Below are 17,118 nucleotides of genomic sequence, written 5' to 3'. Positions count from 1 at the left end.
GGGCCCGCGGGCGGGAGCGGTGTCCGCGCCGTCCGCTGCGCTGGGTGTCATTGGGCTCCGGGGAGCGGAGAGCGGAGGCGAGGGCGCGGGGGCGGCCTGGCGGCGGGCACGGCCATGGCGGGCGCGCTGGTGCGGAAGGCGGCGGACTACGTCCGGAGCAAGGACTTTCGGGACTACCTCATGAGGTGACGAGACCCCGGGCCGGACCGCCGGAACCACCGAGGGCTCCCGGAGGTCGCGGCCGTGCGCCCGGGGCGCGGAGCCACAAGGGCGCGGCGGGGGCGGCGGGGGCGGCGGGGCGGCGGGGCAGAGGACGGCGGGGCGGGGGCCCCCGGGGCGGCGGGAGGACACTCGCCCCCGCGGGGCTTCCGGGCCGTGCGCCGCCAGGTGCGCGGGGTCGGGCGGGGCTCGCTGCACCTGCCCTGCCGCTGTGCGCCCAGCTGTGCGGCGGCGGGCCGGCGGCGGGCCTCGGAGGCGCCAGCGGGAGGCGCTGTGGGAGCGCAGGTGCGCGGCAGGTGCGCGGCAGGTGCGCGTCGCTGCCCCTCGCGCGGGCCCCCTCGCCTTTTGGGTGTCTCGTGCTGAGGACCTTCAGTCCCAGCGGGAAGGGAATCAAACCTCCCGTGTTTTTAACAAACGAGCATCCTGCCAACCAGAGTAGAGGCGTGCGTTCCTGAGGCCGCACCGTCCCCTGTTCCATCTCCCTTCCAGTTACAAACAAAAGAGCCTCGGCGGGCGAAAGGCCTGAAGACACGCTACCTGTGTGTCCTCTTCACCTCGAATCTGGAGACGCCTGCTTGTATTTCAGAATGTTTTTTAGGATGACTTCGAAGCCGTTTTCCATAGTTTATTTAGGAGTATAATTTTTTTTTCTTTAATTTTTCTGTGTTGCGGTTTTAAAGCCTAGTAGATAGGTGTAGGGCTGCGATTGTTGTTTTTTGTTTGTTTGTTTGTTTGGTTGGTTGGTTGGTTTTTTTCCTCCCCAGTAAAGTGGTAAAGAGGCAAAGTGATGACAGCTAAGGAGAAAATCAGTCCTTTAACCATCCAAAGGAAACTGCGTGAAGGCAACTGAATTTTTGCCAGTATAAAAAGGACTGACTTTTAAGGCTTGGACTTTGTTGCCAATACTGTTTACTTCTAATTTTACAGAGTAATATACCGTGAGAAATGTAATTCAGTCTCTCACGTGACAGAGTAAATTTGGAAAGAATCTTGGCTCCTGATTTTTTCCAAATAGGAAGTTTCTCGTACTTAACTAGGATTGTGATTAATCAAGTAGATGGTTTACTAATGTGGACTGACTTATCAGATTAATGTGTTGGGAAAATCTGAGCAAATAGTAATTTGAGGATCTGTTCTTAGTCCCTGCAGTTAAGTTTCTCTGGCTTTGAAGGTTACCTTTTTTTATTAATGTTTTCTGCTTTGGATAACAAGCCTTCCTAATCCTTAGATACAGCTAAGATAAAATTCTATAGAATAATTAAGAATAAAGCGATCACACTCATTCATATTTTTAAAAATACTGATGATTACCTAACGTTCATTATAGTGTTATATTATGTAATAATAGGAATTGCATTATGTAGTAATAGGAATAGTTTGTTAAGTGGATTTTCCAGGAAGAGAGCCTACTTCTCTATTTCTTATTTCTGTTTTTATTTTTACTATTATTTTACATTTCTTTTTTCTTTAGTAGATAGGTTTCTGAGAGGCAGGCTTTCCCATCAAATACTTTGACATACAGCTTAACCTTTGTTCCTAAGATGAGCATCCTATACTTTTTCCAGTGTTACTTTGAGTTAAGCTTTGACTAAATGGGGAAAAGAAGAGAATTGCAGTGTCCAGGAAGAGTGCTGCCCTGCTAGGGCATCAGCAGAAGAGGACTTCTAACCAAGGGATCCCAACACGTCCAACCCCAGTGGACCTTAGTTACTATGAGATGGGTTTAATGATCATGCCCTATCTGATCGGGTTCTTGAGAACATAAAACTGGATAAGGGATGTGAAAATACTCAGAAACTCCAAATCCACTGTACAACTTATATTCTGCCTTTTTTTTTTTTTAAGCAGAAATGTTGTATACTGTCTGGAAAAAGTTAAAATCTTAAGTGTGAGGCATAAAAAGCTCTGTGATTTCTGTGATTTTTTTTTTTTTTTTTTGACCTGGAATTACTTTTGTGAACTGAGTCAATAGAGTGAGATGCCATTCTTGGAACAGTGGGATTTCCTGCCAGCACTGACAGCTATGGAGGGCTGTTTGAGGGCTGGTATCCAAATTCTCACCAGAAGATCTTTATTTAAGCTTTTTCTCCTAGAAAGAGAAACCCTTCCTCCTAGAACTGATCAGAGGAAAGTTTTCCTTGTGTTCTTCCAAACTTCTTGCTCACAGCCTCTGCTGTGCTTTTCTTTCTCTTTCTTTCTTTCTTTCTTTCTTTCTTTCTTTCTTTCTTTCTTTCTTTCTTTCTTTCTTTCTTTCTTTCTTTCTTCTTTCTTTTAAGATTTTCATTTATTTATTCATGAGAGACACAGAGAGAGAGAGGCAGAGACATAGAGAAGCAGGCTCCTCGCAAGGAGACTGATGTGGGACCGATCCCTGGGCCCAGAATCACTACCTGAGCCACTCAGACATCCCACTGCTATGCTTTTGCAAAGGAGAATAAAGCATAAGGAAGAAAACTTTAGTGGCTCCCTCTTCCGATCAGAAATGAGGTTCTGTACCTTCTCACCTCCTCAGGTAGAATAACTGTTCTACCTACTTTGCACTCCCTATTAACTGAAGATCTGGATTCTTTTTACAGCCTGTTGAAGGGATACAGAGATTTTTCTAAACTAATGCTATTCCAGAATTTTAAAAATCATTTAGTAACACTTGAGTGTGTTTCATACAGATATTTAAAGTTCTCTCAGTCACATTTTATGAGTAACATTGAAATGTCTTTCTTGCTAAAGTGGGCTTCCAAATGTATTCTTTTAAAAGATTTAATTTTCAAGTAATCTCTACACCCAATGTGCGGCTCCAACTCATAATCCTGGAGATCAAGAATAGCATGCTCTATGGACTGAGCTAGCCAGGCGCCCATCCGAGTATATTTTAAAATGTTGATTTTTTTCACTGAGAAACAGGAGTTAAGGAAATAGATTCTAACCATAAGTAGTGTGTAGACTTTGATTGGATCTAGCATGGAAGAAAACCACCATAAAGGCATTTCTAGGACAACCCGGGACATTTAAATTGGGTCTTAATATTAAATAATATTAAGTTATTACTCAAAATTTTTATTAGAACTAATTGATTTATAGTATTATTAAGACCAAATGATGAGTTAGAACCCTAGCCCTGGTGATTTGTAGCTGTGTGGTCCTGGGCAATTGCTTACATATTGTGCTTTGGTAGCTGTTGAACAGCATAGCATAGTGCTTGATGAAAGTAATATTGCATGTTTCTTCCCTGGGTTCTGGTACTCTCCTACTTGGCACCTTTCATCTCTCCTCTCACCAATTTCTTACCTTAATGAGGATCTTGAATCAAGGGATGCCTGGGTGGCTCAGCGTTTGAGCCTCTGCCTTTGGCTCAGGTGGTGATCCCGGGGTCCTGGGATCGAGTCCTGCATCGGGCTCCCTGCATGGAGCCTGCTTCTCCCTCTGCCTATGTCTTGGTGTCTCTCTCTCTCTCTCTCTCTCTGTCTCCCATGAATAAATAAAATCTTTTTTTTAAAAAAAGAGATCTTGAATCAAGAACTTTCTGGGTTTCTATTATCTTTTTTATTTATTATTACTATTTTTTCAGTAATCTCCACTCCCAGCATGGGGCTTGAACTCACAACCCTGAGATCAAGAGTCCTGTGCTTTACTAACTGACTGAGCCAAACAGGCACCCCTATATATTTTTTTAAATTATTTCCTCATATACCTTGTTGATGAAGTAAGATAAGAGAGCTTTCTTTGCTCTTGCTCTTTGTGTCCTCATTCCTTGTTCCCTTGCATTCCTCTGTCCTGAATTTTGGTTAAAAAGAATAAATGAAATGGAACAAATAATTTCTGAGGCATAGGACACATGCTTTAATGATTGCATCAGGAGCAGTCTGTACAGATTTATTCTACAGATTTACCCCCTTCCTGAGAGGTGAATGGATATATGTATATGTGTGTATATAATTGGATATATGTGCAAAGGATGTTTTCTTAAGCAGAACCTAGATCATGGAGAGTTTTTAAATCTGTTTGCTAGCACGCTTACAAATCAGAAATTAATGGGGTGTTTGCCATGAATACTCTATAGTTCAAAAGGTATGCTATTCTAATTTTAACTCCTTGTTTTCAGGAAAGCTTTAAAGATTTCTACTTACTACCCAGGTGAGAAGTTGCAGCAGAACAACAGGGACCCCTTGCCCAATGATAGATTATTGGGGCTGGGACAGGCTTAGGAGTCTGATCCAGTGCCTCACTGGCCACATGAAAAACTTTTATCTAGACTAAACTTGAGACCTATGGACAACAGGTTTGCAGAGCCACAGTGGGAATGCCAGGTTAGGATTTGAGGAAAGTAATGCGAAAGAATGGTTTCAAAAAGAAGTAAGGTCGGGGCTTCTGGGGGGCTCAGTCAGGTAAGCATTCGACTCTTGGTTTCAGCTCAGGTCATGCTCTCAGGGTCCTGGGATTGAGCCCCAGGTTGGGCTCGGTGCTCAGCACAGAGTCTGCTTGTGCTTGTCGTCTCTGTCTGCTCCTCCCCCTGCTAGTTCTCTCTCTCTCTCTCTCTCTCTCCCTCTCCCTCTCCCTCTCCCCCCCCCCCCGCCTCAAATAAATCTTAAAAAAAAAAAAAAAAAAAGGCGTAAGGTACTTTGTGCCTCTCCTCTCCACCATGCTGCTTCCTGTACCCTGCCCACAGTGATATTTCCCTGTGTATATGTACCATACAACTGATCTTCAAACATTTCATGAAGCTGATGGTGGTGAAGCAGAACTGGCCACAGGAGAGCCATTGTCTGTACAGTCCAGTTGCCAGAGGTCTTTTCTGATGTCCAGTCAGTTTTGACCAGCTAGATACAGTTGAATATCACACATTCTACTTGTGAAAATGCCCTCGTTTTAACTTGAGTTAGAAAATATGATGAGTTTGGTGACGACAAATAAAAAATGTAGGTGAGCATTTTCAGGCTGCAAGAGAACTGCAACTTAGAGCAGCTCAAACTCTTACCCGCTTCAAGTAGTGGCGTAAATAAGACCGTTGGATCCTTTCAGCACTATCGAAACGAGTTACCAGTTACGCAAACTAACAGTGCTTTCAGAGCAAGCTAACAACTGTCCGTAATTTTAGGAAAATAAGAAACTGAGATTGGCAGTGTTCAGGAGACATTATGAAAATAAAAATGAGCTTAGAAGAAATGAACCCACCAATCACTTCCAAATTAAAGAAAACAAGAAGATAAGGTTTTATGGAGTTTCGTTTCATTTTGTTTTGTTGTCAACTATACAGTGATTGTCCTTCATCACCTCCACATCGTCCTTAGCCAGGAAGGTGGAGTTTCCTCCTGAGAGTTCCAGATTGTAAGTGAACACAAGAAAGACTTTAAAGTTGTTTTTGTTTTTTTTTTTTTAACCTTAATGGAAATAATGGCAGCATACCAAATAAAGAGAAAAATCAAGGTCTTTTTTTTAAGATTTAATTACTTGGGAGAGGGAGTGTGCACTGGTGGGGAGGGTTGTGGGTGAGAGGAGAGGGAGAGTGTCTCAGGCAGACTGAGCACTGAGCACGGAGCCTGACTGGGGCTCAGTTTCACAACCCCGAGATCATGACCTGAGTTGAAATCAAGACTGAGCCACCCAGGTGCCCCAAAATCAAGGGTATTTTCTACACAGTTTTACATTACTCTCCCCAAATTGAAGTTTGTGCGTTGCATATAAATTTATTCTTTCAAACAGATATTCATACACTAAAAAGATTTTCTTTCCATTAGCTTGACTCTGCAAAAATATGCATTCAGATTTTCTGACTTAGTAGATGATTCGTGTTTTAAATAACTAACATAAAATTAAGAAATGTTGAGTTGTGGATTTTTATATTTACTAGTATTGTTTAGAATGATTTTATTCTCTGTTTTATGATCATTAAACCATTATTTAAGTAATCAACATTATTACATTTTTTTAAAATTTTTATTCAACTTACTTAGACAAAACAGTTCACCCATTTCTCATCCTCTGCCCCTGGCAGTCACCAATCTGTTCTCTGTATCTATGAGCTTGGTTTTTTGGTTTTGTTTTTTAAGATCATTCCTATAAGAGGTCACATGGTATTTGTCTTTCTCTGACTTATTTCACTTGGCATAATGCCCTTGAAGTGAATCCATGTTGTAGCAAATGGTAAAACTTATTCTTTGTTATGGCTGAGTAATATTTCACTGTGTATATGTACTACAGGTTATTCATCCATCAGTGGACACTTAGGTTGTTTCATATCTTGGGTATTGTAAATAATGCTTCAGTGAACATAGGGATGTATATGTCTTTTCAAATTAGTGTTTTTGTTTTCTTCAAATACCCAGAAGTGGAATTGCTGGATCGTATTTAATTTGGTTTTAATTTTTTGAGGGACTTCCATACTGTTTTCCATGGTGGCCACACCAGTTTGCATTCCCGTCAACACTGCACAACCAATGTATGTTCTCCACATCTTTGCCAACAGTTTTTTTTTTTTATATTTTTGATAGCAGTAATTTTTTAAAGATTTTATGTATTCATTCATTCATTCATTCATTCATGAAACACACAGAGAGGCAGAGGCATAGACAGAGGGGAAAGCAGGCTCCCTCTGGGGAGCCTGATGCTGGACTCAATCCCAGGACCCCGGAATCATAACCTGAGCCAAAGGCAGACGTTCAACCACAGCCATTCAGTTGCCCCAATGATAATCTAAGAGGTGTGAGGTGATAACCTAGTGACTTTGATTTGCATTTTTCTGATTAGTCAATGTCAAGTATGTTTTCATGTACCTGTTGGCCATCTGTATGTCTTTTTTGGGGAAAAAGTCTATTCAGGTCTGCCTATTTTTTTTATCATACTGGTTTTTTGGGGTTTTTGTTGTTGTTGTTGTTGTTTTGCTATTGAGTTGTGTGAGTTAATGTATTTTGAATATTAGCCCTTTTTCAGATATATAGTTTGCAAACATTTTCTCCCATTCGATATGTTGCCTTTTCATTTTTCTTTTACTTGCAAAAGCTTTTTAGTTTGACATACTCCCACTTACTTATTTTTGCTTTTGCTGTCAGATTCAGAAAATCTTTGCCAAAACCAGTGTCAAGCCACTTGCCACCTAGTTTTCTTCTAGGAGTTTTATGATTTCAAGTCTTACATTCACATCTTTAATCCATTTTTGTGTTTGGTGTAAGGTAATGGTCCAGTTTCACTCTTTTGCATGTGGCTGTGCAATTTTCCCAGTATCATTTATTGAAGAGATTGTCTTTTCCCCATTTTATGTTCTTGACTCCTCTGTCAAATTTCTTGACTCCTGTGTAGTTTTATTTCTGGGCTCTGCTCTATTGATCTGTATCTCTTTTATGTCAATACCACGCAGATGTAGTTTTAATTACTACATCTTTGTAATAGTTTGAAATTAGGGAACTTAATGCTTCCAGTTCTGTTTTTCCAAGATTGCCTTGCCTATTCAAGGTCTTTTATGATTCCATGCAAATTTTAGGATTGTTGTATTTCTATGGAAAATGCCATTGGGGCAGCCCGGGGGGCGGGGGGCGCTTAGCGGTTTAGCCGCCTTGGGCCCAGGGCTTAATCCTGGAGACCCGGGATCCAGTCCCACGTCGGGCTCCCTGCATGGAGCCTGCTTCTCCCTCTGCTGTGTCTCTGCCTCTCTCTCTGTCTCTAATAAATAAATAAAATCTTAAAAGAAAATGCCATTGGAATTTTGATAGGGATTTCATTGAATATGTATATTGCTTTGGATAGTATGAACAATTTAATAATATTCTTCTGGTCCCTAAGCATGAAATAGCTTTCCATTTATTTGTGTCTTCTTTAGTTTCTTTCATATCTTACAGTTTTCAACATACAACATCCTTGATTAAATTTATACCTAGGTACGTTATTTTGATGCAATTGTAAATGAGATTGTTTTCTTAATTTCTTTCTGATAGCTCATTAATAAAGAAACAACAGATTTTGGTATTCTGATTTTATAATCTGCAACTTTACTGAATTTGTTTAACCAGGTTTTTTTTTTTTAAGATTTTATTTATTTATTTGCAAGAGACACAGAGAAAGGCAGAAACATAGGCAGAGGGAGGAGAAGCAGGCTTCATGCAGAAAGCCTGATGTGGGACTCGATCCCAGGATTCTGGGATCACACCCTGAGCCAAAGGCAGACACTCAACCACTGAACCACTCAGATGTCCCTGTTTAGCAGTTCTTTTTTTTTTTTTTTTTTTTTTTAACAGTTTTTGATGGAGTCTTTGGTGTTCTCTATGTAATATCATGTCAACTGCAAATAGTAACAGGCTTTTTTTCCTAAGTTCTATTTTTTTTTTTTTTTTTTTTTAAGATTTATTTGAGAGAGAGCAAGTACACAAGCAGGGCACAGGACAGAGGAAGAGGGAGAGAGAATCTCAAACAGAATCCTCCCTGAGTGCAGAGCCTGACCTAGGGCTTGATCTCATGACCTTGAACTGAAAGCAGACACTCAACTGCTGAGTCACCCAGGCATCCTGATTTGTGGATATTAAACCATCCTTGACTCCCTAGAATAAATCTTGCTTGATCATAGTGTATGATCCTTTCGATGTACTATTGAATTTGGTTTGCTAGTATTTTATTGAGGATTTTTGCATCTGTTTTCATCAGGGATATTGGCCTGTAACTTACTTTTTTGTATGGCATCCTTGTTTGGTTTTGGTATGTTGGACTTGTAAAATATTTTGGTAAGAATTCTTCCCTCTTCTATCTTTTAGAAGTGTTTGAGAGGGATTGGTATTCATTCTTCTTTGGGTGTTTTGTGGAATTCAACGGGGAAGTTGTGTGGGCCTGGACTTCGTTTTGTTGGCAGGTTTTCGATTACAGATTCAATCACTTCTTTAGTAATCAATCTCTTGAGATTTCCTATTTTATCATGATGTAGCCTTGGTAGATTGTATGTTTCTAGGAATTTGTCCATTCTTCTAGGTTGTCCAGTTTATTGGTGTAAAACTGTTCATAATGGTATTATACAGTCCTTTTTATTTCTGTGGTATCAGTTTTAATATCTCTTTCATTTTTTTAAGATTTTATTTATTTGAGAGAGAGACAGAGATAGTGACAGAGGGCACGAGCTGGAAGGGGAGGGAGAAGCAGATTACCAACTGAGCAGGTAGCCCAATGGTGGGTATACGCTTACTGCCATTTTGTTTATTTTCTGGATGTTTTTGTAGTTCTCTGTTACATTGTTCTCTTACTGTCTTGTGGTTTGATGATCTTTATTTTTTGTTATTTATTATAGTTTTTTGCTCTGTGGTTCCCTTGAGGCTTATATATAACAACTTGTATCTGTAATAGTTTTCAGTTGGTAACAACTCTAAGTTTGATCTCATTCTAAACTTCAATGTTCCTCCCCTTATTTTGTTTTTGATATACTTTACATCTTTTTATCTTGTCTGTCCCTTAGCTAATTATTTTATTTTTACTACTTTGTCTTTTAACCTTCATACTAGCTTAATAAGTAATTAATCTACTTAACTTTACTATATATTTACTTTAACAGTGAGATTTACTCTTTCATGTGTGCTCTTGTTACTAATTAACCCCATTTCATGTAAGGCAAGTTTAATGGCAGTGAACTTTTTCAACGTTTGCTTTCTGGAAAATTATTTCTCTCTCCTTCAATTCTGAATAACTTTGCTGGGTAGGGTATTCTTGGTTGGAAGATCAGCATTCTTTGTGTGATGATTTTCATGCTGTAGAATAGGGTAGAATTTGAACTATAGTATGGTTCAGGAAGAGTCCTGAATTGAAAACTAAATTCTCCCCAAGTTGATCTTTTAGGTTTGTTTTTGTTTTTTTTTTTTTAAAGATTTATTTATTTATTTATGATAGACATAGAGAGGGAGAGAGGCAGAGACACAGGAGGAGGGAGAAGCAGGCTCCATGTCGGGAGACCGACGTGGGACTCGATCCTGGGACTCCAGGATCGTGCCCTGGGCCAAAGGCAGGCGCTAAACTGCTGAGCCACCCAGGGATCCCCCGATCTTTTAGGTTTTAAAAGCTACATCTCTTAAAATATTTTTGATGGGAAAACGTACCACTGGTAACTTACAGCTAATTAGATATGGTTCTTTGTTCAGATCCTGAACAAAGGTGCTTTAAGAATAGTAAACACTACAAAAAAACAAAATATCCACTCAAGAAATGGGCAGAAGACATGAACAGGCATTTCTCCAAAGAAGACATACAAATGGTCACAGACACATGAAAATATACTCAGCATCATTCAGCATTGGGGAAATACAAATCAAAACCACAATGAGATACCACCTCACACTGGTCAGAATGTCTAAAATTAACTCTGGGAACAACAGATGTTGGTGAGGATTCAGAGAAAGGGGAACCCTCCCGCAGTATTGGTAGGAATGCAAGCTGGTGCAGCCACTCTGGAAAACAATACAGAGGTTCTTCAAAAAGTTAAAAATAGAACTACTCTATGACCCAGCAATTGTGCTACTAGGTATTTATCCAAAGGATACAAATATGGTGATCCCAAGGGGCACCTGCACCCCAGTGTTTATAGTCTCTGTGTCCACAATTGCCAGACTGTGGTTTGAGCCCAGATGATGTCCCTCAACAGACGAATGGATAAAGAAGATTGTGTGTGTGTGTGTGTGTGTGTGTGTGTGTGTGTGTGTGTGAGAGAGAGAGAGAGTTTGTGTGTGTGTGAGAGTTGGACTATTACTTAGCCATCCAAAAAGAATGAAATCTTGCTATTTGCAACAATGTGATTAGAACTAGAGTGTATTATGCTAAGTGAAATGAGTCAATCAGAGAAAGACAAATGCCGTATGATTTCAGTCATGTGAGGAGTTTAAGAAACAAAACAGATGAATGTAGATGGAGGGAAGGAAAAATAAAAGACCATGGAATCGGGGGTGAACCATAAGAGACACTGAACTCTGAGGGTTGCTGGAGGGGATGAGGATGGGGTAACTGGGGGATGGCATTAAGGAGGGCACATGATGAGATGAGCACTGGGTGTTATATGCAACTGAGGAATCCCTAAATTCTACTTCTGAAACAAACAGAATAGTGACACTGCAGATGAGCATAGTCCATAATCTCCTAGGTCAGGCTGGCCTGGTAAGAAAACCCACCCCTTCTGAGGCAAAACACTGTGCTCAATTTGGACTTCCTGTGAAATAGTCTTGGTAAGGCAAATCTAGTGAAACATAATTTCTTCAAACAATTCATTTAGTGTTGAAAGACTCTTTTTAGGCTTCTTGAATTTCACAATAAAGCCTATTTGAATATTATTAGCACCGTCAACAAATACTTTCACAGTGGAAATTAGAACCTTCTTGACCTCTAAATCAAAATGGTGAGAAGAGCTATTTGGATGTCAATGTGTTTATAAAGGATTTTATCATTTTACTTCCTTAACTCTTTCAATACATAAACTTTAAGATTTTGCCATACAGAAGATTAAGCTATATCCTGCAAAAAGAATTGCCATTTCAGAAATAAAAGGAATTCATTCTAAAACTTTTTATGTATTTTTAAACCGTACTAAGTTTAACATTCGGAAAAACACTTAATGTTGAAAGTTTTTACTATTCATTCGTTCGTTCATTCAACAAAGACTTTTTTGGGTGCCTTGTAAATGCTAGACACCGTTTGAGGTTCCAGAGTTTTAGAAGTGAACAAAATGTAAAGTTACATGCCTATTTTTAGGGGCTTTTGTTCTGGTAATAACCTGTTCGTAAAAATGGTGAGCTCATCACTGCCGGAATTCTGCAGCACTGTGTTTCTCCACCTCTTCATTTCCAGAGAAATGCCCCCTCAGCCTGCACTATGCCATCCAGCAGCTGTGAGCCTCAGATGACGGTGGAGCATTTTACCTGTGGCCAGTCCAAATGACATGCGCCACAAATGTCAACACATATAACAGATCACAGAAACTTAGTACAAAAAAATGTAAAATGTCACATTGTTAAGTTTTTGTTGATTACATGTTCAAATTGAAATATTTCTGATACATTAGAATAAACTTAATAAAATTCCCTAGTTTCATTTTACTTCTGCTAATGTGGCTTCTAGAAATTTTTAAATTACATATGTGGCTTCTGGTAGTGACTTGCATTATATTTCTGTTGGACAGCTTCACTCTAAGGTGTAAGTTTATTTTCGTAAAATTTACGAAATTTTAGTTTCATTGGGTCAAAGTTGTTGTTAGGAATAATACTCTATCTTCTTAAGAAAAGAACATGTGCTGCTCACCTGGTAGTTCTGTCACTGAAACTTGAGCACACGTGTGAGGTTGAAGTCACCGAATAGAACTGAAATCTTTCAAAGCATCTGATCTTTTTTTTTTTTTTTTTTTTTTTTTTTTTTTTTTTTTTTTTCCCCTACATCTCTCCTGTCTGAACGTTGGGGCCTCCTCACAAAATAGTACGGTAAGAAAATTGTTCTACTTTATTTCAGGCCTTTGCAGACTTTGTGCATTAACAGAGTTACAGACAGCAGCCTTGGCCCAGCCCTGGCCTCCTCTGCTTAAGCTGGCCAATCTGGCCACCGCATCTGGTGGTGGTTCTGATCTGCTCTGGGCACTAACTTCAGGCAGGACCAGTGCATTGACTGCTGAGCAGAAGGAACCTGGACCAAACGTGTTTACAAACAGAGAAGTGGGACTAGAAGCTTGCACTAGGCAAAAAGACTGCATTGTTAACCTTCTGGGGTTAGATCTTTTAGTAAACTAGTGATGAGATCATTTTTACCTTTCATATTCTTTTTAAGAAACCGGTTGTAAGCGTATCTTAATGTTTATCATCATAAGAGTGTTGATCACCGCTAATTTGCAGAACTCTATTCATGCATGACAGTCCTCAACCTAGAACTCGTAATGCCACCATGTGAGCGCAAGTCCCCCAGGGCTGCTTGAGCTGTCAGGTTTATGCCAGGGTCCTGTTCCATGACCCCAGCCGCAGGGGGAGATGCCTTTGGGCCTGGTGGTGGAGAACCTCTCCAGGCTCTATTCCAGCCCCGTGTCTATGTATGAGAAGGTAGACATGGGGACCAACATGCAAAGCAGAGCTGTGGGAAGAGATTAACTAGAAAAAGATAAAACTAAACTAAGGTGGAGAAAAGCCCAGTCAGTAGATGAGGAAAGGGAGACACCAGTATGGCAGGGAGCTGAGAAAAGAAGTGCCTCCCCCCACCCCCACCCCCACCCCCGCCCCGGAGAAGGACGGGAATGGGGGGAAGCCAGTAAGTGAAGGCTGGCCACCCTCCCTCTCCAGAGCTCCAGTAGGTAGGGGGGAGAGGATTGGCCACTCAGCATCCAGGTACAAGAAATTCAAGTTCCAGCAGAGTGAGTGTAACTCAGATAACATCCAGTCTGAAGATGAGAACACTAGCCCGCCACCACAGAACCTCTGAGATTCTTTATACCAGCTGTGTCCAATTACGGGGTTTGAAAGTCAGCTGTAGATGCCCCCATGCCTAGCATGCTGGCACCAGAGGAGCTCTGGCTCTTTACAGCTGGTTAAGGCCTGGGCGGCCTGGGCCTCCCACTTAAGCATGTTAAGTAAGCATTTCAAAATATTCTATCATCCCAAACATAATCCACATATTTTTCTTGTAGTTCCTTTGTTTCCTACTTCTTAATGGAATTAGGGATTTTAAAGACTCCTGGTCAATGTTAGAAATGTGCTCAGCAGCCTGAATTTATCTTAAATGCTCTGATAGGCAGAAGTTGATCACTGATTAATAGTCTGATAACGAAAAAGGGTGTTTAGTCAATGATGTGTGGTTTCTTTCATACCTTACTGTAAATTGTACATTAATAAACAATTTTTAATTTGATGGGAAAAGCTACTGAACTTAGTTCAGCCTCAGAAACTAAATCAATTGGATATTACTGCTGTTGAACACAGACAATGGCATTTTGCTGTCCTGGGACGCTGCTGTCCTAGGATGAAAAACTGTTGAGCCTTTTTTAAACATTGGTTGTTGCTATGACTTCAAAAGTATCTTCCAGTCTTAATTTCTTAGTATCTCTGGGGTTCTGAGTGGAGATTTCCATGTTCTCTGATCTAAATATAGCTCATAGGAGCTGAAAAGCAAGTTCTCCCCTTTTAAGTTGCTTTCTTCAGAAAAAAATCTCCAATTTAGAATAGGCATTCTAAGAGATACCGACAAATACCTTAATGTAAATTTGAAAAAGAGGTTTTGAGAGATTTAAACAGTCCCTTACGGAGAATAGTTGTAATGAGGTTTAAGTTATAATGAGGTTTAAGTTACGGCAGGAGGGAATTGGGTAAGAAGTTAATCTGATTTAAAGTTCTCTCAGTGGGACAGAGATTACCTAGCAGTAATCTGGAAGTTGATGGGGATCTTGGTAAATGGCCAAATCCTTCCTGACTCGGGGCTCACCCTGGAAGAGCCACTGACTAACAGGCCAAGCCTTGACCAGACAGTGCCTTAATGTTAACTGGCCATCTGCAAGTAAATCTGCAAGATATAAACATGAAGGTTCATTTTCACATGTTTCCATTGTCATTTAAAGGAAGAAATTGCAGCTTTTCACATCCCCTCCTTATCCTTTCCTCTCCTTTTCCCTTCCTCTCATTTTTGTAGCATTTCTGGGGCCCTGTAGCCAACTGGGGTCTTCCCATTGCTGCCATCAATGACATGAAAAAGTCTCCAGAGATTATCAGTGGGCGGATGACATTTGGTAAGGACACACATTTGAATAATTGGGAGGACTTTGATACATATAATTATAGCATAATATGGCTTCTATTTACATTTCATGTTTGTAGCTCCAGCTACTACAGTCACGATTTGAAAGTAACATAAAGAAATATGATGGCATGGAAGGGTGTTTGTCCACGGGGAGGAAAAAAAAACAGAGTTGTTTTGAAATATTTACCCAGGAAGTGTTAAGGTCCTGTGTGCCTTTCAGATCTAGTACACACAAGTGAAGAATGGGTCCTCTTGGACTTTATTTAGATGAAGTGCCTTGAATTTTATTTGAAATCTGATATTTGACCATAAAAGTCTTGTTGCGGGGATTAAGTAGCAATTCTTTCAGACAGTGCTAGAACTAATAGCCCACTCTAGCAAGCAAACGTCCCTGAAATGTTTAATAAGTAAAAATACCTAACAGTAGAGTAAAATATGGAATGAGTTTCCCATTCGTGGGAGAATTTAAGCAACAACTTTTATCGTCTGTGAAAAGTTTTAGCAGAAGAGATTCTTTTTCTGATGAAGGCGATCAAGCCGCTGATCTCTGATCACACCAGCTCTCAGTCTGCTAGACCATAAGCCATTGCTTTGCTTTGATGTTTCCGACAGCCCTCTGTTGTTACTCCTTGACATTCATGAGATTTGCCTACAAGGTCCAGCCTCGAAACTGGCTTCTGTTTGCATGCCATGCCACAAATGAAGTAGCCCAGCTCATTCAGGGAGGACGCCTTATCAAACATGAGTAAGCAGATCCCGATTTAATCGTTTTTGTTTTGAGGAATTGGGGAGACAGAAACTCCAATCTGGAGGCCTTGGGGGACTAGGTGTGAGTGTGTGTGTGTGTGCACAGAGATAATGTGTCAGCAGTTGGGGAAACTAGATTCAGAGCAAAAATGTGCTGTTGGAAAAAAATATGCTGCTGACTTTAAAACAATGATTGGTCTGCAAATGCAATACAGATTTGCTTACTGAAACATGCAAATTAACATGAGATAGGATATTACTGTTTTTAATAAAATTATTAGGTTGAAATAAATGTAAAGGTGTCTTAACGCCATCCAAGTTTGTTTTTCATTGAATTTTTCTTTGTGTTTTTTTCCAGGATGAGTAAAAAGGCATCAGCATAACAGTGGAAAATGAGCAACCAGGTGTTTGAAGGGACAGCGTCAGCGCTGCTGTTGAGTCACAGATTCCATCCTCAGAATAGTCTTGCTAAGGAAAATAAGCTGAATGCTATTTTTACTAACCAATTTTTCTAGAAATAGCTGAGAGTCCCTAAGCCAACTCTCTGCTGCCTTACACATACCAAGTATTTTACTTCTCTTCATAAAGAGTAGCTCAAAATATGCAATCAATTTAATAATTCCCAATGATGGTTTTATCTGCAGTAATATGTATATTATATTACTTGCTAGAATTTACTTAATAAAAAATTGGATAAAAACTGTAATTATTAGCACTTAAATACTCAGAATCTTTAACTCTTTAATGACCCTGAGACCACCGACAGCCGGCCATACTTACACTGTCATGGCCAGTGTTAGAGAAAGTGTGCTTCCATGCAGCGTGTATATTAAAGTGCTGTAACTTAAATGGCAATAAATGATTTAAATATTTGTCAAATGGGTATGATTATCTTGCTGATTATGATTAAGTTTCTTGATTAAGAAACTGCAATTTGATATTATATCCTTAGAAAGATTGATGTGGGTAAAACGTGGAGCTCTGAAAAGTATTGTGACACCTGGGGGCTGGTGGGCTGGGGGTGGTGGTGGGCTGCAGGGGTGATGGGCGAGAAGGCCAGCCTCTGGGAAGCGCAGACAGTTGCTCAGGATGCGTTCTTTGTTCCGGGCAAACATTAGACAACCTCCCAGGTGTGCCACCTGAAACATGCCCCAAGAAGCTGACATGAGAACCAGCAGCATCCTGGGAAGGGCTGTGGAGGTCACGGCCCTGTCGCCAGCTCTGGGGGCGCCTGTCTGGAGGTGGGGAAGCCCATCCACCAGGACTGGCTCCAGGGAGTCGACAGGGACAGCAGGCATCCCTGTCTGGTCAGCTCACATCGTGCAGCGAAGTTCAGGCTGTGAAATTTCCTCCATGGACACGGGCAGGGTGTGTGCCCTCTGAATCTTGTCTCTGCTGCGACTTCAAAGGTGTGAGACCCAAACCGTTTTCATCTGTCTCCTGTGA

General features: G+C 40.7%; 1 protein-coding gene across 1 annotated transcript; it reads left to right on the top strand.

Annotated features, from left to right (window-relative positions):
• Positions 1–16,551, top strand: MPC1 (mitochondrial pyruvate carrier 1). Its single transcript, XM_077899656.1, has 5 exons — positions 1–185; positions 11,500–11,503; positions 14,818–14,914; positions 15,538–15,670; positions 16,031–16,551. The coding sequence occupies exons 1-5, from the start codon at positions 115–117 to the stop codon at positions 16,053–16,055; spliced, it is 330 nt and encodes a 109-aa protein (XP_077755782.1). The 5' UTR covers positions 1–114; the 3' UTR covers positions 16,056–16,551.
• Positions 16,552–17,118: the final 567 nt, after the last annotated feature.

Source organism: Canis aureus, chromosome 1 (assembly GCF_053574225.1).
Source record: "Canis aureus isolate CA01 chromosome 1, VMU_Caureus_v.1.0, whole genome shotgun sequence".
In the NCBI taxonomy this organism is placed as follows: domain Eukaryota; kingdom Metazoa; phylum Chordata; class Mammalia; order Carnivora; family Canidae; genus Canis; species Canis aureus.
The sequence above is the reverse complement of the archived record's forward strand: the minus strand, read 5'-3'. Positions and strand labels throughout refer to the sequence as shown.

What these genes read in the sequence shown, in the direction of transcription:
- MPC1 (XM_077899656.1), top strand. Translation starts at nt 115, where the DNA reads ATGGCGGGCGCGCTGGTGCGGAAGGCGGCGGACTACGTCCGGAGCAAG. An exon ending in CAGTGGGCGGATGACATTTG is followed by an intron (nt 14,915 to 15,537) that starts GTAAGGACACAC and finishes TGTTTCCGACAG; the next exon opens with CCCTCTGTTGTTACTCCTTG. An exon ending in GGACGCCTTATCAAACATGA is followed by an intron (nt 15,671 to 16,030) that starts GTAAGCAGATCC and finishes GTTTTTTTCCAG; the next exon opens with GATGAGTAAAAAGGCATCAG.